Source organism: Brachyhypopomus gauderio, unplaced genomic scaffold, assembly GCF_052324685.1.
Source record: "Brachyhypopomus gauderio isolate BG-103 unplaced genomic scaffold, BGAUD_0.2 sc40, whole genome shotgun sequence".
In the NCBI taxonomy this organism is placed as follows: Eukaryota; Metazoa; Chordata; class Actinopteri; order Gymnotiformes; family Hypopomidae; genus Brachyhypopomus; species Brachyhypopomus gauderio.
In genome coordinates, this window is record NW_027506868.1 from 558,314 (window position 1) to 583,628 (window position 25,315).

Here is a 25,315-nt window from a genome sequence, read left to right on the forward strand (position 1 = left end):
AATGAAAGAAAGACATAATAAGTTAAGTTGAGGTCTCTTTCACAAACAAAACACTCTAGAAAGCGTTCCAGTATTCCAGTAATGCCCTCAGTGTGGTATTTCATTTTCTTCCTCGTGTGTGTGTGTGTGTGTGTGTGTGTGTGTGTGTGTGTGTGTGTGTGTGTGTGTGTGTGTGTGTGTGTGTGTGTGTGTGCTATAGAGCTGTGGTTTGCACTATAGAGCTGTGGTTTGCACTTTGGTGCCCAGGTTCTGAGCTGTATCTCTGGTGTTCCCCAGAGTCCAGTATGTGTATAGTCAGAGCATGCCAACTATTTTCATTAGTGGTGCTAATCACTGCAGCTTGTGGTTATGTGATGAGAGACTCATGAGGAGGAGTGTGAGCTGCCTCAGCCTCCACTAGTCAAGACCAAACACATTCTGGCCTGCTGATGGACACACAGCAGCAGGAGCAGGTGGGAGCAGCCACACTTCCTCACACGCTCCTGCACTCCACACTTCCTCACATGCTCCTGCACTCCACACTTCCTCACACGTTCCTGCACTCCACACTTCCTCACACACTTCTGCACTCCACACTTCCTCACACACTCCTGCACTCCACACTTCCTCACACGCTCCTGCACTCCACACTTCCTCACACGCTCCTGCACTCCACACTTCCTCACATACTCCTGCAGTCCACACTTCCTCACATGTTCCTACACTCCACACTTCCTCTCACACTCCTGCACTCCACACTTCCTCACACACTCCTGCAGTCCACACTTCCTCACATGTTCCTACACTCCACACTTCCTCTCACACTCCTGCACTCCACACATCACAGATTAAGGCTTGGTAGATTATTACCTGAACCATCAATTGCATTTTTTTTAACAATAAGACGTCATGCTAAAGTCCCACAGATAAAAACCTTTACCACCCAAAGCCAATGAAACAATGATGAATGTTTGTGTATGGAGCCTGCTAGCTATAACATTAGCTAGTTAGTAGCTACTCAAGTAAAATTAGACAGCTAGCTACTTAATGATCCTAGGTGGATGCATTAACCGTAAAACCTAGCCGAAATTAGCAAAACATCCGAAACAAAATGTAGGATGCTGCTTCACCGTAGCTATGGCTACATAGGTAACTAGGTGTAGATTTATGCAGTGTTTTCATTAATCTAGATAGCTACATCTGGAGTCCAACAATTGTACAAGCGAATACTTTTTTGGACATTAATACCTAAGCTACATTAGCTAACTATCTGTAACTTCAGATTATCTGTAACTTCACAGTGAAGTCAAAATTTGGAATGCTGTTGCTGTTAGACTACACACAAACTTTCAACGTTTTGTTGGCTTTGGGTGAAAAATGTTTTTATCCGTGGAACTTTAGCTATCCATGACGTCTAATTGTTTAAAAAACAATTAATCAACATGTCTCATGCATGTAAGATTGGCAGCAGTAAGCGTGCAGCGTCTGTTGTACGATTTATCGGGCATTAAGTTCAGTTATGCACATGCGTAGTCCAAATCGGGTTTCCGGTTCAAATCGGGTCGTGACACGCCCACTTGCAGTTGCAATCGATGGTTCAGGTAATAATCTACCAAGCCTTGATCTGTGACGTATTTACACTTGTAATCATGAAGAGCAGAAATTTTAGAAGCGAGCAATAAACTGAAACGCTATATTTATTTGTCTGATATTCAACTGATTTATATATTTTTTCCAACAATGTTTTTTTATCTAGCAAACTGGCAGTTCAGTAGCAAGTATAACACATTCTTCTAAATGACCTCCATTTGGTCATTTATTCCATGTTTGTAAGCTCAACAAGAGGTCTGTTAGGTAACAGGAGGCAGTGCTTAGCCAAGGACCAGAATAACACAGCATGGCCCATCATAGCTAGCATACTTCTCCATTTTAATAAGAGATTTGCGGGCACTTTCCACCTGTTTCCGTGGCTCAGCAGCTTGGCAGCAGTCCGTGTAGGCCTCAGCGCGACGGCCCACATCTGCTTGGCACGCCCTCCTTCATGCCCTCCTTCATGCTTCCTGCGCTCACAATGAGGTCAGTGTGTTCTGGGATGGGGGCCGGGCCCTCATCCGCAAGGCCCCTCCACAGCCCGGCAAAGTCAACAGCTGTGGCGGAATGTAAATTCACAGCGCCACTGTGTATTTGAAGTCCACCTAAAAGGGGCCAGTTAGTGGACAATTCAAGGGTGAACCTCGGAGTATGTTCTTCCAGACATCTGCAGTTATGAAGGGGTGAGACAGACATCTGCAGTTATGAAGGGGTGAGACAGGCATCTGCAGTTATGAAGGGGTGAGACAATTATCTGCAATTTTGAAGGGGTGAGACAGGGATCTGGAGTTATGACTGAGCACAGCTCAGGCCACAGGTGGTCAAACTGACTCCTTTCTCCCATGTGAAAACCACACACAGCCTCCGCACCGGCAGGTCTGCAGGTGAGAACTCCATCAGGCACTCCTATTCCAGTCAGCAGCTCAGACACGTTACGACTCCTCAGGTTCAAATGCTTGCAGGAGGATGGCTGTCTGACAGTAAACAAACACCAACCAATCCTGATGTCATGTTGGAAACATTATTAAATGCATTTATATCAGAGGTACTACATCTGAAGGATCACTCCACAAGTTTCACCATGCTGCAAAACAAAAGAATGAAGTTCTCACAATCTCCACCTGAGAGAAATAAATTGCTACATGCAGATTTTTTCCTATACAATTCTCTCAGCTGTGGTATAGAAACACACATGGAGCACACAGTGAGAGGCCCTGAACTGAAGAACTAGACAAGATGCATTCCTCTTTTTTTCCACATTCATGCAGACTCACTGCAGACACACTAATGGATAAGGCGGCAGATGGATGCCCTTGAGAGGTCTTCAGATTTGTTCAGATTCAGTGTGAGTGATGCAGAGAAGCACGAGGGCTCTCCAGCCCAGATCCTCTCAGCCTGCTCCTCTGCCGTCCACCGGCCCTCTGCTTCCTGACAGCCCCCTGCTGGGACCAATAAGCCTAAACACACAAACAGCAAAGAGCCTGAAACAAAGGCTCGGTTGGCTCTCCTCTCCCTTCAAACACAGCCATTGTCACCTAATTGAGTTAAAACAGACTGAGTCTTCATGCAGGAAGCGATCTGTCAAAATCTTGTCACGTTCCCATTACGCCAGTCAGTCCTCATTAATCAGCACTCTTCCGTCCATCTTGAATACTTATCAGGAGGTCCTCAAACTTCTTAACTGAACTGCTAAACAGGAAGGCGCAAATCAAACCCGAACTGCAGTACATATTTAAGTAACTTAAACACTAATAAGAAATTTAGTTGATAACTCGTTTGGCACCATGAATCAGAAAAGCAGGACAGATGTTTGCCTTTGCCTAACAGTGCATGATGAAGTGCAGAGGAAGTAAACACATCAAACACATCCAGACAGCTGTGAATGTCCACCACACTTCTGGTTATGCCTGTCATGTTCGTCACAGTATCCTGCAAGAGGTATTTAGCTGTTACATAAAAGCATCTTTAAGATGCTAATCTACAAACTCCTTGAATTAGTCAACAGTTGAGTCCCTTTTAAACAAATTGACATTCATCTTCAAACAAATGTTCTGCAAAGATCTTTTTATTTGAAACTAATACAATGAGGACATCACCTCTACCATCTGCCTCACATTTCAAACTTCTCCAAAGAGCAAAACCCTACCTGCACACAATTGTGCCCAACTGGACCAGCGATGAGAGCCACATGCTGGTGCGGTGGTCCTTCCCCAGCCAGAGGCAGGCCGGGATTCTGGGCTGTGCAGACTCCCGTGGTCTCACCGTCCAACAAAAGCTGCCACCTGCACCATACATGACACTGAGTACCAGGGGAGAGAAGACATGACAGGGGGAGGCGCTTTGCATATGTGAAATGTCTCTCTGATGGCAGCCCCCTGAAACACCTGTCAATCAGGCTGGGTGAGTCAGCGGAGGCGGAGTGGGGGGGTGAGGAGCGGTGACCGGGGCTCCTGTCGCTCAGCCTGAGTGCTGCCCGGTGGGGGAGCTGATCTACACCCTGCACAGCGGGCCCAGGCCGGGCTGTGTCAGCCACTCTGCAGGCGAGCCCAGGCCTGAACAAGCAGGCCTGCTGGGTCTTGGCGAGAGCACGCCGGCCGTTGTCGAGGGCCCGGGCTGGACGGCAGGACAAAGGCCGAGTGGCAAAGGGACAATGGAATTAGCTGCCAATTTGTATCACTTCTGCTCAGGCCTGAACTATCTGATCCTGTTAGGAGGCGCTCTCAGCTGGGCTACACAAGCCCGCATTCAGGCCCAAGACGGATAAGTAGGATAAAGCCCTTGTTATCCCACTTTTCCCTCAAAGAGATTACAATCTTCGCTGCGGTGCGGCTTTCGAGTTGTGCTCGCGTGCCGACTCCCGCTTCCCACGCTTGACTGACGCCACGGCCCCGGGAGGCCCCGCCCCCCCGGGAGGCCCCGCCCCTCCGGGACGTGTCAAGCGCTGCGTCACCGCAAGAGCCGCGTGGCTCTCGTCAGGTGCCGGTGGCCTGTCACCGTGTGCGACATACCAGACTCTTTCGCAGACATACCAGAGGCTCCTGCTTGACTTCAACGTGCCAGCTGGGGGTAGGACTTCCTGGCAGGGCGCAGGGAGAGGAGAGCCCCCCAGACGGACGGGGCTTGTGGGGGGGGGGAACGTGATGGCTCGTGCGTCAGGGGGCAGGAGGAGCGGAATGTGAGGGTGATAATAGGCTGTGGCCGGTTGGGTTCTGCTCGCCTCACGCCACAATGGCGTCTTTGACAGCCAAGAGAACGGCGTCTTTGTGCGAGCCGGCTGCTAACACTACACATTGTTGTGAATGCTCTGCATAGCTGGAATTCTGCCTCGCGCCTTCCTCTGTGTTCTGAGCTTATCAAACATTCCTTCTCCTGTCTCTCCAGCTCCTCGTGTTGTGTGGCTGCGCATTGTGTTGGCTGCTAGCGCTCAGGCCGCAGGACCTTGGCAGCATGTATTCTTCACATACCAGCAGCTCCTGCCCATGACTTCATTCAAACAACATACAAACCCTCAGAATGAAACAATAAAAAGACTTAACAGCACTGTAATATTCCACAGTTTGTTCTGTCACTATGTTACTAGCAACTATGTTAATAATATACAACACCTAGAGACAAAATCTGTAAATGTGTTAATGCTATTAATTTGTGCAAAAATGTGTATTATTTATAACATTTTAAACTTTAATTGATTTTGTATTGCAGTAAAGCATTCAGAGCTTTCAGCATCCAGAACAGCATTTTATGTTTTTAATTAGAAGAACATCAGAGCTCCCAGTTCATTGTCCTTTCTTATGTGTATCCGATGCTCAGATGGTGGACAGGAGAAAAGTGGCTGGATAATAAAGGGATGATCATTTCTGAGGCAGAAGAGAATCTTCCACAACAACAATACAGGGCATAACCCCTCAGCAGGTAAAAACACTCAAGTGTTCTCATTTTGCTTTTATAATATCTCAGGACATCTCCAGAGGAGACCTGGTACACTCCCAAGGGGATACACTAATTGAGTTTCCATCTCATGTCTTTTAGTAATTTGGCCTTATTACGCACATGGCTCAAGAAGAGGGTTGGGACATATAAAAAAGAAAGAAAATAGGAACATTTTAAAATGATCTTACCTTAGTTGATCAGTATCTTCATGAGGTTTTTTAAAGCCACTAGAAAAACATACTTCAGAGACCTTCATAGGACCAGGTTGCTTGTAGTTATTATTTCGCCTATTGATAAATTTGGACTCATTTATGTGAGAGGGCCATAATGGAAAACAACAGAATGGCTAATGTTCTGCCATACATTACGTGAGGAACATACGCTCACTCGATATACTTAAATGTTCCTGTGAGGAGCCACCACAAAATCTCATAACTAAATGAAGACTACAGTCAGGTGGCACTGAATTCTGGCAGAGTCATGTGCTCCTTCAGCCTGGAGAGCCTGGTTCTCACGGGGAGGCGAGGACAGCAGAAGACGTCTCTGCTCCTTCAGCCTGGAGATGCCCAGCGTCACGCATCTGTAAGGATGCAGACAAGGACAAGAAAATATGGCAAAGAAGAGCCAAGAAGCTGTTTGTATATTTGTGCGTATTCTCTTAACCATCCGAGTTTGGCCCAATGAAGCCACCGTGTAATGAAGAGAAGTGGAATCCTGAATAATGTCCTTAAGGTCATCACTAGGCTCATTAGAGTGGCACTTGGGGCAGATCAGAACAGGCAGGGTAGTACATATTCTACAGCCACTCACTTCTGTATGATTATTATCTTGAATGATGACAGAGTGACTTTGATGTTGCTGAGAGCGAGTGCTGAATCATTAAACAGTTGGCCAACCTGTTTTTATGAGGAACGGACCTGATCTGATCTCACGGGTTTTATGAGCATTCAAAGCAGATGTTTTATGCTTTTTACACTCTTCAATTAGTAAACTTGCTCCTCCCCTTCTACTTAGACATGACTGTCTTCATTACAGTATTCTTTTATAAAACAAAGACTTACAACAGTGTCTGCCACTAACTAAGAGGAAAGAGTGAAAGTAAATGATATTCTGTCTCGGATGCCTTGTGACTCCGAAGAAGACGAGTTTCATCTTTGCCTGTGTGGTTGCTGTGAAGAATCGTGAAAGCTCGCCAGCAAAGTCAGAGGGCAACGTGGAGCAGCGTGCGAGGAACCGCAGCCAACAGAGTCGTCATTATGGCCTGTTCCCTCTCCGAGGGGCCTGTGGTAATGAGGCTGGAACAGACCCGATTTCCTGTCCTCTCACCATCCGATGAAAAACAAGGGGTTTTATTAAGAGAAAACATCACTTCTTGCCATAATCCAGGGCTCCTCCCATTCTCACGCAAGCAGCCCGCTGTGAGCGAGCTCAGGGTTGGCCTGCCTGCAGCTCATATGTGGTGCCCACATGTTTCTTTCTGTCTTTCCCTCTCTCTCTGTCTCTTTCCCTCTCTCTCTGTCTCTCAAATGTACTGTACATACGATTGGAGAAAGCAATCAACAGGCAACACCCTGCAAATGTCCCCAACAACTCCAAAGCTCTATAAAACCCATTAATATCAACACATTGTCACATTATTTATTTGTGTAACAAATGCAAGGCACCCTTACTGCTAGATTATCTCCAACTGTCCAGTAAACATTAATGTCCTGAAGCAGTGTACTTGAAGAGCCTAAATCAGATATGAAATCCACATTTCTTTTCTACCATATCTGGCAAACCTGTGACCACAGCTGCTACACTGGCTCCGGTGCCAGCATGCTTGTAGGCCCATTGTTTGATCTTTAAGACTGCGGAGCTGTAACACGAATCTGCTTATTTAGAGTGTTTATGTCTCCCTCACATGAATTCACTGACATATGGCACTGGATGGGACAGAGAATCACATCAAAGACTCACAATCCTGTGCCAGGAACCCAACAACAACTTCAAATAGACAGAAATAGGAAGCAGTGCAGTTTTAACTCTCCACTGCTCTCTCTGGACCTGCACACATCTCGGGTTTGTTGTAGCACAATTAAAGCAATACTGCATTTTCATACATTACATTGATACAATATTTCTCTGCCTTCTGTCCCTTAAAACAAAACTTTTAAATCATAAAATATTTCTAATCACCAAAATTCATAGCAGTTCATTCATAGGGCCCAACAGAACAAACAATCCATTTAATAAGGCTGAAGACAAGACCTCTAGGCATGGAATATATTTATATATATTTTTATTTTCGGTTTATGCTTTTCTTTTTTGTATGACACGCATGCTGAACATGTTTTGAGGTGGATGCAAATGAACAAATGTCAGTGATATCTGCCCTCCAGTGATTGTAGGTGTGATTTCCTTCATGGCACCTGTTCTAAGCAATTTGCTTCCAAAACTATACTGTTCCAATCACGCTACACGCCTGTCATTTTACTGTCCTCCGTGCTTAGAATGGCCCACTAATTAGGAAAGATAAGAACATGCTCACGGTCCATTAAACCTTAGGACATCCCGGAGAGCTTTTGGAACTGGTTCAAGATCGCTTCATCAAATTTATTACCAACAGCAGTGGGAATAATGCTAACAAAGGGAATTACACCCTGCGGCCCACGTGGAAAGCAGCTCATGAGAGAGTGTCTGTTTCTGCATGGGTGACATTTTATTTGCTGAAGGACTTGCAGGGCAGTAAATGGAGCAAGTGGAGCAGACCTGAAGCCCTGCAGCGGGGATGAGGAAACCCTGATACTCCAGACTCACCACCACCGTGGGGGAGGGGAAAACAAGGCCCCCGCACAAACGAGAAGCAACGCGGTCCCCATTTACATCAAATGAGATTCAGTGAGAAACTCACCACAGCAAAAGCTGTGGTGTGTATTTCAGAAAAAAAAAGCATTATCACATACTTTCATATTTCACAATTTGTACGGTGTACAGTACAAATGTTTAAGCTGCATATGAGAGTTGGGAGGAGGAGGATGACGTGGGGGGGGGGGGTATGGACGAGGAGACGAGGAGGATGAGGGCGGACAGACGGAGCAAGCTCTACCTGCCCTCCTGAGCTCCGCTAATCGACCAGCTTCCCTCCAAAAGCAGAGCTGTCCCTGAGCCAGCTGTGCATTCCACAACTTCCAGACAGCTCCGACTTTATTTTCAGGCAAAACGGCATTGGGCCTTCTCACATGACATTCCCAAAAAAGGCCCTGCGGCCCGCGCCCCTGATTACTCTACGTGACTCAACCATTCAGGAATTAAAACAATATGAGGTATAGCTAAGCCAGTGGAGGACGGTGACCCAACGTTTCTGAAAAAGAAAAAAAGGATCTGTGAAGCCAATAGAAGTCTACAGGGTTGCACCAGGCATCACACACAGAAGCTCAGTGAAAACAAGGTTTTGTTTTGCTAGAGCGTGCAGACAGCCTGTGAGGACCTTTGTCTTATGCCTTTATACCATTATGATATATTTACATTTACATTTTACATTTATGGCATTTAACAAACGCCCTTATCCCGAGCGACTTACATTTTAATCTCATTTTTATACAAGTGAGCAATTGAGGGTTAAGGGCCTTGCTGAGGAGCACCTCAGTCATGGCCTCAGGTCTGGGAATGGAAAGCACGACCCTCCGGTCACAAGACCAGTTCCCTAACCACCAGGCCATGACTACTGTCATATATATATGATAGAAGTACACATATATTGTTTTTCAGTGCTATATCTTCAGGAGACTGCTTGACCTGTTATGGCAGGGGGTTAAATGTTCCACTCTGTGCAAAAGAGCAGAAAGGTTTCGTTTATATGACCTCAGACAGCCCATTCAGAAGGCTCATACAGTACTTTAACGCTGTATGGAGGATCAGCAGCAGGAGTTAACTGGATGTGAAAGAATCCAATTTTGCCAAACAACATTAGTATAAACCTCAAAAATCAGACAGTGACAGGCCAGAGTAATAATTAGAGGTCATTTGAAAACTGTTTACAAACCACAAGGGCTTTTCCAGCAATTTGGCCTACATTAACCAACTGAGAACCAGGTCGCAAAGTCAAGGTGAAATTCCAAAAAGGCCTCGTATAAAGACTCCATACATCATGAGGTCAAACCAATCCAATCCTCCTCTAAGCATGGTTGGAGCAAACGAGAGGCTCATAACTGATCCTTCTTGCTCCACTGAAACACAGAGGGCACCATCAATTACTGCAGACGTGTTTCATGAAAATAATTAAATCACGTCCAATTATGCTTCGTGTGATGTAACAGTGGGAGGGGCTTACACAAGAGTTTTGGCTCAAATCAGAAAGTGTAGAGAGAGAAAATCTGTGGTGTGTTTTAAAAATTCAAAAGGCCTTGGTCTGAAACCTCCTGGCCTCCTGGCCCAGGTACAAACACCTGATGTTCACATGAGTCCAACAGGGCTGTAAAAGACTCATTTCAAAAACAGGTGGATGTGTATCAGTTTGAGAAGCTCAGTGTTCAGTCAGCTCCAGCTCCCACTTGTGTTTCCATCATAGGGCTGATCCTTCAAGCAGAAACACATCTGTGACTCATTTTATTAGTGCCTGTAGTTTTCTTAGCTGAAATCGTGGATAACTAAATATGTAGTTAAAATAATTTTTATAATGCAAAGTTTTTTATTGGTATTTAAATGAAAGGCTAATTTGTACCTTGGCGATAAAAGTGACATTTTCCCTATAGTTCTCCATGTACAGTCTCTGTATTAAAATATTCATACTCCAATTAAACACAGCAAAATTTATGCCATAAATATCATGATTACAGCATTATAAAATGTCTATAAACATGAAAAATTAGCTGATCTGTGATCCCTTTAATATTTAAACAAGTTTTTATTGCATGTTTTCATGTGTGAACTTTTTACACCATATTCACAGAACTCATTTTATTCTCAGAACTCAGTGAGTTTATTCAGTGAATTTGCAATGTGCAAAGAGAACCAAGATCCAAATGTGTATGTGTGTGTGTGATTGTGTGTGTGATTGTGTGTGTGTGTGTGTGTGTGTGTGTGTGTGTGTGTGTGTGTGTGTGATTAGTGTTTCTATGGTTAATACAAATGCTTAAAAATTACACTTATTTTATGCCCTAAACTGTGGCACTTAGCTTAAAAGACAGATATGCACACAATGCCTTCATAGTGACACTGTGACTCATCTCCACACTGAATGCTTTAATTGCACTGGGTTACATATGAACCACTGTGAATCCTCAAGGTGCTTATTTGCATACATAACATCTCGAAGGACATGCAAATGAACACCAATTGAGGGCCAGTAATTTTCGCAGCAGAGTTTAAGCGTTTTCATTTTAATTGAAACACTGCCGGTCTCTGCAAATAAAGTGTTGCATCAAGAGGCAACAGATAATTGGATCAGCAGCTGAGCATGGGAAGATGTCAGTAAATCGAAGATTTGATTGCTATTACTGTTCTCATTAGGCTGTTTGTGAGTGCACAGTGGTGTCAGGAAACAAATGACACAATCATTGCCCAATAATTGACCAAACACAGTATTGCTGCTTCACAATATCAATAATGCCTGAATTCTATTAGAATGACTTATACATCTGGCATCCATGTTTATTTTTAGCATCAACAATGTGCATACTACAAATACGTAGCCTAAATTAACATATATTATCAACAACAACAATAATAATAATAACAGAATAATAATAAAATAACAATGATGTCTTGGATGTAAATATGTGTGTCTAGGCTTATTTTTATTAAGTGTAAACAATTTCAAGATGTTCAAGATGTGTATTAGCTCATTTTAAAACCCAAAGCAGTATCATGCTAGGGATCAATCCAAACCCAGCCGACTGGAGTACAGTGGAGTACACCTGTTTGTGATTGTGTACAGAAAAGGGTGAAGTGTCTCCATTAGACCATTATCAAACCGTGAGCTACCACACCCAATAAGAAATGGAGAGTTCCAGCAAAGGGCTTCTCTTAAAACCACAGGACCTGTTTAACGTTTTTTATGTCCTCGGGGAGAATGAAATTGGTTGCAAATGGCTTAATGTAGACTAGCCACTAATTAGACAAAAAAGTCAGCATCAATCATTTGTCTAGGCTTAGAAGCCCCCAAAGCACAATTTCCCAGCATTAGACTTGATTGCATTTGCTGTGGTATGGAAATTGTTTCAGCGCTATTGTGATCATTATCAGCACTGCACAAATGAGAGGCAGTCTAATGACAAAGCCCTACAGAAATATCAGACAGTGGGGGAATGTAAAGCCAAGGGTTTGTGTTTTTGTTCTTCTCATTCATTCCTTGGGAAGATGTTCTTTGCACGTTTGTGTTATGATTCAAAGTGAATGGTTTTACTTTTTTGTGGAGAGATCATTTGTACCTGGTTGAATAGCGCCATCTAGTGGATCTAAATAACGTCAAGTGCAAGAGACGCAAATCTCGAAAACCTAGACATGCACCGCTGTAATGCACCCATTGGAAATATCCTATTACGTATTTAAATATTCAAAGCTTTCTTAAACAACCAATCAAGTTAAGTTTTATTATTACTAAGTAGCCTACTAGTTTCTGTAACTGATTTATATTTCACCTTCAAACACTTCTGTCCCTGTCCCGGACTGAAAACAGACTGCGTTATTGTGTAATACACGTGGGGGCTATAATTTATCTGTTTTCACTTCCCTCTAATCTGGTGTTTTATTTTCAAATTTCCCATGTGAGCATTTTCCCAATGGACACATCCATTTATTCCACAAGAGGGCGCTCTTGTTCAAAGGATAAATTGAGTCGTGTCGTGAAGCATTCTAAACTCATGTGTAATTGTTAGTCTTTCTTAGTAGTTACACAAGGAACTGAATTTGTTTGCTTTATTTTTCATTACTATTGTGTAATACTTTGTACATTGGTTTTTTGTTTTATTTTTTTTATGTCAACGCGAGGTGTGTTTTCTGTCCAAGGTTCTGGCAACCCGGCGTGGACCCACGTGCTGACGTCACAGGTCCGCGTTTTAAGGCGGTATTTCTGTCTCTACTTTCTTTCTGTCCGAGACGTTCTTGGTGTTAGCGTCGAACTCGGCATGCTGACTAGCAAAATCATTTTTATACAGTGCTACAATGAACGTAGACAAAAGTATAATAGGTAGGTCATGTTTAACCTCAATCGTGTTTTCATTTAGAAATCATGGATCCCGGACGAAGGAAGCGTGCCTAAACCAGACTGTTGCCGAAATGTTTATACTAGTTGGCTGTTAGGTTGGCTAAGTGGCCCAGCTGCCCAAGTGATCCAGTTGCCCTTGGTTAGATAACGTTCAGTAGAATAATGAAGCTACCAACACATTAGTGGGTTTATAGTCTGGATAGTTGATGCAATTTGTGTGTGAATTCGTTAGACTTCGTTATAATCCCGCTGGATTATTAACCAGTTCATATTCATACGGTTATTTTGGCCTCGGTAGATCGAAACGCCGTCGATATACCAGCAGTTGTTTCTGAAAACAACGTTAAATTTCTGAGGTACCAACTTGAGAAATATTACATGTAGCCAATACTTAACTCGACCCAAGATCTCACCTGAGGAAGCCAGGAGAGGTTTCAATGGGATATGGAGGCGTTTACGATGCTGTAATTATGAAATTTAAAATCATTGGTATAATTTCAATGGTTAGATGTACCATGTGTAATTAGTTACCTGGTACACACTCATTAAATCCCATGTGACTTTACAAAAAAATTTGCACATATTAATGTTCTTGGTTGTAATTCTTGGGATTGGGGTTAAACTAGTAATGAAACCTTTTAGACTAGTTTTATAGTCCCATCTATACAAATCGCAGGAAGCATTTTTGCATTGTAACATGAGGTTTTCTTTCTTGAGGAGAATGATAATTGTTTTCTATACATTTAAACCCTTTCAGTGGGGTGACCTCACTCCCAGCTTTGCCTTACACTAAACACATCTTAAGTGTCATAATGTCAGCAGCACAGCCACCTTCTTAAAGCTTAATGATAAACTGATCTAATTGTAAAATAGTGTTGCAAATGTTTAACATGTTTGTCATTGTATCTGGTCAGTATTGGAGAGGATGGATGCAACTGACTGGATCCAGCTGGAGCTGAAAGCTCGATTAATGTCGTGGGCCGAGTCTTAAACCACAATCCTCAGGTATCCTTAAATATTTTCTGTGTATACTGTATAAAAGGCTACCTCTTGGACATAGGTCAGCTGTGAAATGTGCTTTGATGACTACCTTCTGCTGAGGTCATGACCAGTGAACCTAATAGCATGTATTACCTGAGCATGTGCTTACTCTGACGCTGCTGCAGAGAGTGAAGGTCCTTTTTGTGATTGACTTTGTGATTCTGCAGGCCAACTGATGCGTGAGTGAAGACGGCAGACATGAGGTATGCAGCATCTCCACTGGCAAAATATAAATATATCAAATAATCTAATTGCAGGAACAGCTTGGAATTAATGCTGCATCTTGGTTTACAAAAACAGCTAATTTCAGAAAATAAACAGATTGCTCATTGTTTTTCTATATTACATTTATGCATGTATAATACTATATGCATATTGAGCTTTAACTTGGCCATTATATCCCTTCCATTCATGATAACTAGAAATCTGAATGTGATCAGCATAAAATGTGCAAGGATGACCCCAACCTGCTGAGGTTCTGACCAGTGAAACAGTACTGCATGTATTACCTGAGCACATTAGGATGTTTTAGGCAGATGGGAGGGTTTGTTGTATCTCCTGCTGATTGAATTGTGTGGCATTTTTGAAAGGGCGTGAGGAGACCTTGTCCAAATACACCGCAGAAAACAATATTAATGTCTTCAGTAATCGCCTGGACTCTGGAACATGCAGGTATTAACTGGATGTTTAAACTACATTTCACATTCTTTGCTCTCACATAATATAAAGCTCCGGTAAATTTGATGTGGACTCTTGTACAAAATTATTTTGCTTTACTCTGCAAGTGGACAACCATTCTGATGAATTAAAGGGGCACCTGGATTTTGTCTTTTAATTGGGCAAACAAGCAGCATGGTAAGAGAAGCCTGTGTTTGTTGATCGGTGATGTTCTGATGTGTGTGTACTATTTCTGGCCCCTGTGATGAAGACTTGGTCCTGAATTGTCCCATCACTTTTCCTTAATCCATCAATAAATGTAATTTACAAAAATTAGACTGGTCGTGGTCTTCTGCTAATATTGGTATATAGTATTAGACAAACGCACACAAGACAAGCGTTCTATCCAGCTTCACACAGCACAGTGTAATTAACACCTCGGAACAGAATTTTAATCCAAATGTTCATCTGTTGCCTGAAAACAAGTTGCAACCTGACTGACAAATTAATCACTTTTACAAAAAAAAAAAAAAAAAAAAAAAAGTCAAGAAATTGGTGCATGTATGGGATTATTCCAGGTTCCCCCTCTCCTCCTCCTCTTCTTCCTCCCCATCCTGGTAATGGCGGTACTCTGGTTTTAACTCCCAGGTGCTTTTGTGGGGTCCTCTTACATTGTAAACTCCGATTTCTCTTAGAATTTCCTTCAGGTACGTCTGGGGATGTTTGGAGCATTTGAAAGCCAAGTTAGAGAAAAGGGCCATTACATTTATGAAACTGTGTGGCTATTGGCTATTCGAATGTACTTAGAAATCATTTTGATTTCCTCTTAAATATACTTTGTGCAATGTAATGTAATTAAAGCATTTGGCCAGCAGGTGTCTGCAGATGGTATGGTCATTGTCATCTAAAAATTATTCCTGGTTCCTCATTAGCCACATTCAGAAGAACAGGTATGAGTCATCTTACTTCATGGCATTTACATCTCAAACACTTCAAGAAACTGACACTATTTAGGTGATTGTTATCCTCAAGAACAGCAAGCACACTTATCAATGATAATGCAATCAGCAAGCTGAATGTTTTATAGCCTCATAGCAGTGTTGTCCAGTCCAGAGACCCCTACACAGTTCACATTCTTTCTAGTCACGTTTCCAGCACACCTGAGCCAAGCCATCAAGAACACTTCATCCTTGTTCAGATAAGTGGAAATAGAATATAAATGTTAACTGTTCATGAGGACCAAGTTGGGAAGGATTTGTCGATTCTTGCAGCAGCTCTCCTACAGTTCAGTGTTCTACAAGTGTTCAGCTATTAAAAGGTCTGCAGGAGCATCAGTTAGTGAGGCATGGTGTTTGGTTCGGAATTGGATCTAAATGAAGGTGTCACCATGTGGCGATACAACAGTACTAAAAATGATTCTGGCATCAGTCTGAGCCTTCAAAAGAAGCCATTCGCAGTTTAATATGCTTTGCTAGTGGTTGCTACAGAGGTTTTATTTCACTGCTAATAAAGCCCACTAAGTGAGTTTCTAAAGTGCAAGTTTAATCTAGAAATTGAAAGCTCTATTGCATAAAATTAAAACATGCATCAAGATCGAGGTCACAAGAAAGAAAGAAATTGTTACGGTGAAACACTGCTATCTTTAGACCCCATTCAAACTCCCTCGCTCAAGTGTTGGTGCAGTTATATGCAGAGACAACTTCGGAGGGGCAGAAGAAATAAAAACATGCAGGCAGCTTCTCACTGTCCACCGACGTTGGAGCTGATGAAGACACTCTGGGCCAAAAGGGCTAATGAGTTCTTTAATCAGTATGAAAGGTCATTTAAAGCCTTTATACTGGTGGTTAATTTTGAGCAGTCATGTGTTTTGGGTATTCATCAACAGTGCAACTCACCACTGGCTGTTTAGTGATCTCTACCAGGTCCTTAATGTTGTAGTACTGGTGCTTCTCAAACGCGGAGAAGAGCATTTCCAGAACCTTCTGCTTGTCAGCCCTGGCTCTCTTACCTTCTTCTTTCTTCTTCTTCTCATATTCTACCTGCATTCAAAACAAGCCAGTGATGTAGTGTATGCATGAGGTACGTGCACACACTCACTCACTCACTCTCACACATACACACACGTGTGTGCTTACATTATAGGTGTGATTGGACACAGGTTTATAATTGGTAGTCACTGCTTTCTCTAGCTGCTGTGACAGGCGGATTGGCTTGGCACATTCCTCAATCTGCAGTCTGCAAACCACATCTTTGCATCAGAAATCATTATATTTCTTCATAATATTCTTTTAAAACAGAACCTTATACAACCAGGAGTTTGATTTGGTTCTTACTTCTTTAACTTCATGTAGCTCTCTTGAACTGCAGGTCTGCATTCAGCCCGCTGAACTACTAATCCTTCCAGTGTGATCTGGTCTTTGAAGCAAGGAAAGGTTCATGATTTACTACGCAAGCCAACATTTGTCACCTAAAATATTATTTATATAAAATATACTAGTTACTTAGTATATATCATTAAGTATGCAGGTTAAACAACTATACTAACAATCTTCCTTAATATTTCCATTATCGAGCTAATAGATCATATTTAAGAAAACACTCCTTACCACGTAGCTGAATTATATACTAATCCAATTTCTTTACAATACTCTTGCCTTGCAGCAAATCATTTTCATCTGCAACTAGAACCATGAACAAATGGTGCTACTTGACAAAATGAACAGAGAAGCGTCAAAAAATGCAGGACAATGCCTTTGAAAAAGAAGCACCCTCAATTGTAGTGTTGGCACAGAACCCGGTTTCAAAATTCAACTTGACATTTGAAATCTTGTGATTCAGATGAGCAGAGCACACCACACTGAAGTGCACAGCTTTTCAACAGCAGACTTACCAACCTGTGGCAGTGTGATCTGACCCTCCTGAGCATCGCTGAACCCTCTATAGAGACACACTTTGCTGCTCACCTGTCTATAGCTGCCCGTTAGTTGACATTCTTCGGAAGGCTGATGTTTTCTGGACCTTTGAGGAGCTGTATATTTCCACCGATCACCCACACAAACATTACATTTATCAATTTTTTTTTTCATTTCTACCCTTATATACTCTGTAATAATAAAGTCCGAGTTTCCTTGTGGTTATTGTCCCACTGAAAAACCTTTTTAACGACAGAACAACTTCACCCACAAAATCCATAATTGGGCTTTGCTAATGCAAGCAATTACCAATCACTAACTGATGGGATGAGTGCAGCAGCACTTATTAAAGTGATTTTATAAATACACCCACTCATGTTTCACAGCTTCACCAAAGCATCCATTTTCCTCGCCATCACTCAGAGTTCATGGCCATTAGAAGCAGGGCATTACGGATCTTCTCCTAGCAGGCGTGAACTCTCTCCTCTCCATGGATCTCCGAAAAAACAAAACATGACTGTTCCTGCTGTGGGCTAAGGTTACATAAGTAGTCACAGAAACATCACCCCAATAAATTGCCAGTTATGTAGGAGAGGCATCAACATCCTCACCGAACGCACCAGCTGGGGGTGGCGTAAGCCACACAGGAAGGTTGGAGTATGTTGAACCGCTGCTAAGATGTTGGCAGGGTTAGGGGGTCAACCAGCCGCCCCCTCTGGCCCCCATCCTCTGCCAAAGCTCCACACATGCTCTGGATCCACAGGCAGGCTAGTACAGGACACACGACCCCCCACACCCACCCGTCCGCCCACAACAGCTCCGACTCCCAGACATCTCTGCTCATCTGCATGTGCTGTGCCTCCTCCCCGACAGCTGCACGTTTCAAACCGAAGTGTTAAATGTGACCAATCATTCACTTAGCAGCAGTGTTTATAGCAGCAGCTTCACAGGGAGTTTTGTGCTGAATTTTTCAGTACGTATAATTGCAGGGCAATTAGTTTCAGAGAAAGACATTTTCCTGAGTTTGTATTTTTTTTTCTCGACATGTTAAATGGTTGTAATGTTTCTGTTATGATTAGATTTCAAAACTGCCTAAATGTCAAGGAGAAACAGACAGAAAAGTTAAAAGCACTGGAGCACCAAACATCAGACACTCCTCAGATGCCTCTCAGCACAGGGAATCTTTATCCATGTTGTATTTATTATTTAATTTTTTTTGTCTTATCTCGTTGCCACCACCTCCTCATGTGATATGCGTTGACTGTCAACTGTAATTTGCAGTTTCAAATGGCACAGGTCTCATGTAAAAAACCTACCTCTAACAACTGCCAAACGAGTCATGTAACCAACACCTCAGCAAACAATGAATATTTTAACAGGTTTACCATTTATAGAAAACCTCAGTATACGACATGACTGCTCACTGCATGATCTGATTATCTTTAAATACATAAAAAATTGAGGCGCCATTTGCTGTTTGGCGCCACACGGACTCAAATATCCAAAAATAAAAAATAAATAAAGGGAATATTTTTCTGGTCTTTGGTAAATATCAGCTTATGGTTGGAAAACAACATTAAAATCTGATCAGAAATCGTGTCTTCTTGTAATCAGTCACTGATGACATTGATGAGTTGTTACTCATGTCTGTGCATTGATATTTAATTTCAAGATGATGCAGATACAAGCCTGCCAATAACAGGGCTGACATTATAGATCTCTCGTTTAATAAACATAAATATGCATGAGGACAGACTGCATGACAAACATTTGCTTTAAAAATCAACATTATGCGCCTGTCAACATCAATTTTTTATTTTTTTACACTAGTGGTCAAAAAAAGCATTTGTAAAATTGCCCACACGTAAAAAACGAGCTAATTCATGTACAGTCACAACAGCACTACGTGTCTGTTAAATTCTAAAGTGACTGTGATTTTAGAACCAGAACCAGCAGCCGTCAGTTGATTTGCTATAAGCAGGAATCAGACTGAACGTACAGAAGCTGCAGGTGGATCAAAGCCATGCGTTTTGGGTTGTACTCTAAACGTATAGCGAACATGTTGCAGTGGCTTGTGATGTGCTCAAAAACCCAACATGCATTTTAAATCGTGCATGCTTTTAACATAAACACTGAGTGCAACGGTGAAGTTGCAGCTACAATCCCAGCCTTGCTCGTCACACTGCTGCCATGGAGACAACAAAGCACTTTGCTCTATTGGCCCAGGGCAAGCAGGGCTGGCGGACTGACAGGTTCTGGTGGTGTAGAGGCAGCTCAGAGAGACGTCAGGTTCTGGTGGTGGAGAAGCAGCTCAGAGATGTCTCGATAGTTGGGAGGCACAGAGGTTCACACCAATGGTGATCTGGCACGTCTCCTCAGAGACAAACAGATGCGCAACACCGACTGCCCGTCACAATCAGCCCACGTCCACAAAACTATAATAACAACCTCGATCTTCCAGTCCTTTCCCTGGGAGGTTCAAACAGTGACAGCACCGAATGTCTGCCTTGTGCAAGATTTTGTGAGACTGCTTGGGGCTATTTTCCGCACCAACCAACCCCCAACAGAGCCAGCAGTCCTACTAATCAAAGACTCTACCTTAACTGATACTCTCTCCGCTAGCAATTAGGTCACATCTCAGCAGCACGGACCCGAGCATCACCGTAGAGCCACAGTCTTCCTCTTCTCCCTCCGAGAGAAGCCTGCACTGACTGAGCTGACTGCACTCATGCCTCGTGAAAGATGAAAAACGAGTCATTTGCATAAACACATCAATCCGCCGTTCCCGATCTGGCCCTCATTTACCAATAAAGCTGCCAAACGTTGCTATGTCACACAATGACAACAGATGGCCCTGCAAAACAAAGACTCTGACAAGCGAGAACTTAAAACGTGTGTAGATCTGAACGCTGAAAACACCCCCTTCTCTACTACCCCACTGGCTGTGTTTAAGCTGAATGCGTTAAGCGGGGTCCCTGCGATCTGGCCCAAACGAGTGCGCTCGCGTGCCGTCGCCTGACTGACGAGCCCTTTCATCAAAGCAGCGGTACTAATTGCCGAGCCGATGCGGAGGAGGACACGAGTGGCCAGGTGATTAAATCCAGCCTTTAAAGTGGAGGGCAGCAACCGACACACTCGTTCCCCACATCTCCTCCACTGACGCAGGCGTGCCCCACCCCCTCACCCCCCCTCACCGCCTCCTCTTCCTCCTCCTCTTCCTCCTCCTCCACACGCGCGTGTGCCTGTGCTTGCGTGCTGGGCTGGCGTGTGCACGCGGGTTCAGGGCTGTGAAAGGCTCCGGCTCTCCTGCCAGCGCTCAGTGCTCCCCGCCGCTCAGCTGCGCTCTCGTTCACTCACGCGCTCGCACACACACACACACACACCCTCCCCCTCCTCGCTCCGACAGGCTGGGCTCGCGGAGCGGCATGGAGTGGGATCTCAGAAGGATGGAGAGCGAGCTGAGACAGATCAACCCAGACTTGCTGCAGCCCAGCAAGAGCTTCAAGAAGCCGTCCTCGGGCACGCTTACCATCAACGTGGGCGGCTACCTGTACGCAGCGCAGCGCCACACGCTGGCCAAGCACCCCGGCTCCCTGCTGGAGGAGATGGTGAACGGGAAGAGGCCCGTGCAGCACGTCGACTCCATGGGCAACACATTCATCGACCGCGACGGGCCCATCTTCCGCCACGTGCTCAACTTCCTGCGGACAGGCGAGCTGATACTCCCCGACGACTTCAAGGAGGTGGCGCTGCTCCGGCGGGAGGCCGACTTCTACCGGCTGGGCGAGCTGTGCCAGGCGCTGCAGGACTGGGAACAGCTGCAGGCGGCCCAGCGCGAGCCCGCCTTCCTGGAGGTGACCGACAGCCACGAGCGCTCGCAGGGCCTGAAGGTGTACTGCAGCGACACGGGCTTCATCGAGAAGGTGAAAGCGCGGCTGGTGCAGATCTCCAAAAGCCGGCTGGACGGCTTTCCCGAAGAGTTCGAGGTGTCGTCCAACGTCATCCAGTTCCGGCACTTCATCAAGTCGGAGCAGGGATCTCGCCTGGTTCTGAAGGAGGACAGCACGTTCCTGTGCACGCTGGAGACACTGAAGCTGGAGACGGTGATGATGGCTCTGAGAGGAGGCTTCCGCCTGCTCACCTGCCTGGACAGCAGCCGGGGCTCCGTGGCCCAGTGCGAGGCGCTGCACTTCGTCAAGTGACCCAACCAGAACTGCCGGCACGGACCACATGACCTGCCGAGAACCGCCGCCCATCCCGCGTCAACGTCCCCCAGCCGTCAGCGTAACCACGCGCAGGAGCTGCTCCGGACCACAGGAGTCTCCTGCAATGAACACTGCTTCTGCATTCCAGCTCCCACCAACAGCTTCGAGAAGTAAGAGGTGTTGTGTATCGTGTTTTCTTCTGGTATACTGTGTATAGTCCCTCATTTTGGCAAAAACTGGCTTTTTAATGGAGGAAGAACAGCAGCACGTGAACGTGGCCTCCGAACGGCAGCATGTTCCAGAAAACCTTCTGAATCCCAGAAATCAGCTCAGATAAGTGGAAATGGTAACAGGCTATATACAACTACTGTGATTTCTGATCAACAGGCTGTGTGATGCATGTGCAAATATTATTCACGGTTGGAAGCAAATATTGTGATTGCTGGTCTTGTGAAAAAGTGGAGTTGACAGAAAATGTTAACCTGTGAATGTTTTCAAAAATAAAAATGACAAGTACTTCATTCTACATCATGACTTATTTGAAAAGGACAGTATTGTTGGAATCATTAATAGTGTAAACTGACAAAATGGTAGTATTGTCCACTATCAGTGGTAATGGCTCCGAGATATACCATCATGAGGTACAGTCCATCCAGTATAAACACAGCAACAATTAATTTCCTTAGTAACCGTGAAGGTAGCTAGTAATAGAGACTACGCCATGGCCTAAATAGATTATTGCAATATTCTACATGACCTAAAAACAGAGCCACCATTCAATAAATGTTAAATATCTCCCCGAGCATTGATCTTAATTTGAAAAAGCAAAGCCATCAGATTGTTTGGGACTGTGCAAAGAAAGAAAGAAAGAAAGAAAGAAAAAACACCCTGTGTGCCTACAGCAGATAAAAGACCCCTCATCCTGCACCTACTCAACACATCTCTTCACTTTAGACAACATTCTGAAGGCTGTACATTACACCATCTGTCATTTGAAGGATACATTTAATAAAATCTGTATAAGTGTAAATAAATGTAGCCCATCTATAGTGATCCATCATGCACTTATTTCCAACTTGGATTTCAAAGTGCAAAAATGATCAATTAATTTCATTTGTATTAAGTATGTCAGTACATACATTAATACATTTAGGTGTCTAAAAAGCACAACTGTTGACAAAAAAATGTAAACAAAGCCAAACTCACGTACAGCCCAAAAAAGTCACTCATTTTTAAATGAAGTTAATATTGGACATACGGTTACGCCTACAACAAAGCAGCTTGCACCTCCACACATTAAAATCCATCTGTTTCCATAGAGTCCATCCTGCACCCTTCTCCCACTAATGAGTCATAATGAACAAGCTACTTGACACAAGAAACTGGAGTCATACCAACCCCATGGTTGGTTGTGAGAACATCAAACAGGCTCCATTTTTAATTGCAGATAAGGGTCGTTCATTTTTAATGAGCGACTGCGGGGCGTATTAGCGCTTTCTCCCTGGCTGTTGATGCCACAGGCAGGGGCAGCCAACACCTCGTCAAGGGGGGTTGAGCACATTTATTTCAAATGGAAGAACCCTCTATCTACTCAAATATTCATGGATTTCTCTCACGTCCATTTGCTACCAGGCGAATCAGACTCCTACATTACAACAAAAGCCTGCCGATTCTTATCAAATGATTCAGGGGAGGAATGATTAATAACTCTCCTTTCTGATAGAATAATTAATTGGTCAAGCGACCATGTTAAATCCAAGAGGCACACCCCTGAGAGACTTCTGATCACATTTTAGCTTGTACACCAAGCAGAAGACAATTGTAAACCAAAGCAAGCTACCATCTTGCTAAGCAGCAAGTTATATGTATTTCACTCACTCTCATTTCATTCATTTCTCTCGGTGCACTGATATTGAACACAGATCACATCCACACACCTAGTTAACATCTAGTTAATCCAAGGGTCTAGTTAACAAAACAGCCAAGTCAATTACACAAAACCATTAAACACAAGATAACCAGGCAAAACCTTATAGTTTTTATAAAGCCTGATTTACAGTGGCTTTGATCCAGCAATATGCAGCACTTGAAGAGATTTTCAAAACTGATTTTCATATGCAGTGCTTTAAATCTAAATATTTTCTTGAATCACAAGTCAGTCTGTAAAAATGCACTGAAATATATTGGGATAAAATACATTTATGAAAATGGTTTCATCTGTAGCCTGTGTACTGCTGAGAGCGCTGCAACACAGACCTTCAGTTTTCTTTGAAGTAGTTTTAGGTCTGGTGAAGATTCCTGAATAACACACATTCCAGAGAATATGTACATATTCCAGAGAGAACACAATAAATCTATCAGCAGCACAAATATATGTTGCAATTCTCAATTAGTCAAGCCATGTACAAATCGAGAATGGAAAATTCTGGCAATAAAAAAAAAAAAAAAATCAATAAATAGAAATCAACATTCTAAATCACTAGTCACCAGCTTCTTAAAGAGGAGGAACATCCCATGTTCGGTGCTGTGTGCAAGGAGTAATTTTCTAATGAGCAGGTATACTGAAAATGAAATGCATGGCTAACAAAAGCTATTCCAGTGACATGAAAAATAAAATGAATAAACCTTTATCTCAATTCTAAACACACAGAGCACAAAATACGATTGGAGTCTGGTTTAAAGCAAAGTACAACAACGTCTGGGTTAGTTTGCATGGTCTCCATCTTCTATAAAATTATAATTTCAAGCATTGCATATATGATATATAGGCCTATATGATTACTAACACTTGAAGGGTCAGAATCCTAACAGTGTCAGGAATACAAGAATATCAATTTGTATGAATATCTGTTTTAAAACAGACAGGATTAAAAAATGCCACCACAATCACAGTTTGGTATTATTACTTTGTAATGTTAAATCCTTGAACTTTGAGGACACAGTTTACAGTGCCAAAACTGGCAACCGTGTAGTCCTTACAACTTCTGTGCTTGGTTTAACAATATTTCAGTTCAATGCACAATCAATAGTTATTTCAGAGATTATCCAACAGAGGTAACAATAAAATGTCAGAATCCCACCTTAGCTTAGCACATAATGATGACAAATGAATTTATGCTAAAAGTATGCTGTTATTATTATTCATTGCGCTTGTGGAGACTGACTAATAGATTCCTCACTAGGAGGACATTCAATTATGCGGTGGCCACACAGCCTAAGGCGCTGTATGGGTAGATGTAATCCCTACCTGTGGGCCCTGCTGCTGCTAAGGATGGCTCCATGCTGGTACCGACTCTGATCAGCTACCATGACTCATGTTTACCTCTACACACACACCTCAGGTTCCTGCTGTTCCCCCATTAAGAAAATCACAGGGAGGGGGTTGGGGGCGGTCACCCTCATTAGCCATTCTTGGTGTTCTCTCTCAAAGCTCAGGAGAACATTTGTTACTTCGTTCAGTTTTCAACCCAATAAGTACAGTCATTTTAGAGACTATATGGACGTGTGTGTGCATGTTAGTCGCATGCGGCCATGTTGGTAAAGGTGAGGCGACTCTCCCATCACCTCACGCCGTTAACACACATTTCACCGCGACGTGCTCTTCTACCAAAGAACGGGCCAGCCTCCGCATGGGCTCGGTCCACACCCTCGTTGGCTCAGTCCTCGTTCTCAATAAAACACGAATTTCCGAAGACAAACGTTGCGCAGGTTTTTCAGAATCTAAGGATCGTTAGAAAACTTCACCGCAGACATCGTCACTTCTTTTCTCCTTTTGGATTTAGAACTAGACTACAACACAAATGTGGACCGTCAAA

General features: G+C 43.5%; 2 protein-coding genes and 1 long non-coding RNA gene across 5 annotated transcripts in view; 2 read left to right on the top strand and 1 right to left on the bottom strand.

Annotated features, from left to right (window-relative positions):
• The window catches only part of gtf2f2b (general transcription factor IIF, polypeptide 2b), a 31,714-nt gene that overhangs the window by 1,866 nt on the left and 4,533 nt on the right, over positions 1-25,315 (bottom strand). Inside the window, exons 5-8 of one of the 3 annotated variants that reach the window (XM_076985379.1) lie at positions 16,717-16,798; positions 16,519-16,618; positions 16,279-16,422; positions 14,319-15,096 (exon numbers count right to left, since the gene is read on the bottom strand). In XM_076985379.1, coding sequence (XP_076841494.1) covers positions 14,953-15,096; positions 16,279-16,422; positions 16,519-16,618; positions 16,717-16,798 — 470 coding nt within the window. In that variant the 3' untranslated portion in view covers positions 14,319-14,952. Of the gene's footprint in view, positions 1-14,318; positions 15,097-15,150; positions 16,160-16,278; positions 16,423-16,518; positions 16,619-16,716; positions 16,799-25,315 lie in introns of those variants that run through there. The other 2 variants (XM_076985381.1, XM_076985380.1) reach the window with 2 other exon arrangements.
• LOC143485800 (uncharacterized) lies at positions 12,531-14,892 on the top strand. The gene is made up of 4 exons (XR_013123043.1): positions 12,531-12,667; positions 13,600-13,690; positions 13,894-13,929; positions 14,317-14,892. It is a non-coding gene; the product is annotated as an uncharacterized LOC143485800 (long non-coding RNA).
• Positions 20,508-22,024, top strand: kctd4 (potassium channel tetramerization domain containing 4). The gene has a single exon (XM_076985384.1). The coding sequence runs from the start codon at positions 20,721-20,723 to the stop codon at positions 21,495-21,497; it is 777 nt and encodes a 258-aa protein (XP_076841499.1). The 5' UTR covers positions 20,508-20,720; the 3' UTR covers positions 21,498-22,024.

What these genes read in the sequence shown, in the direction of transcription:
- kctd4 (XM_076985384.1), top strand. Translation starts at nt 20,721, where the DNA reads ATGGAGTGGGATCTCAGAAGGATGGAGAGCGAGCTGAGACAGATCAAC.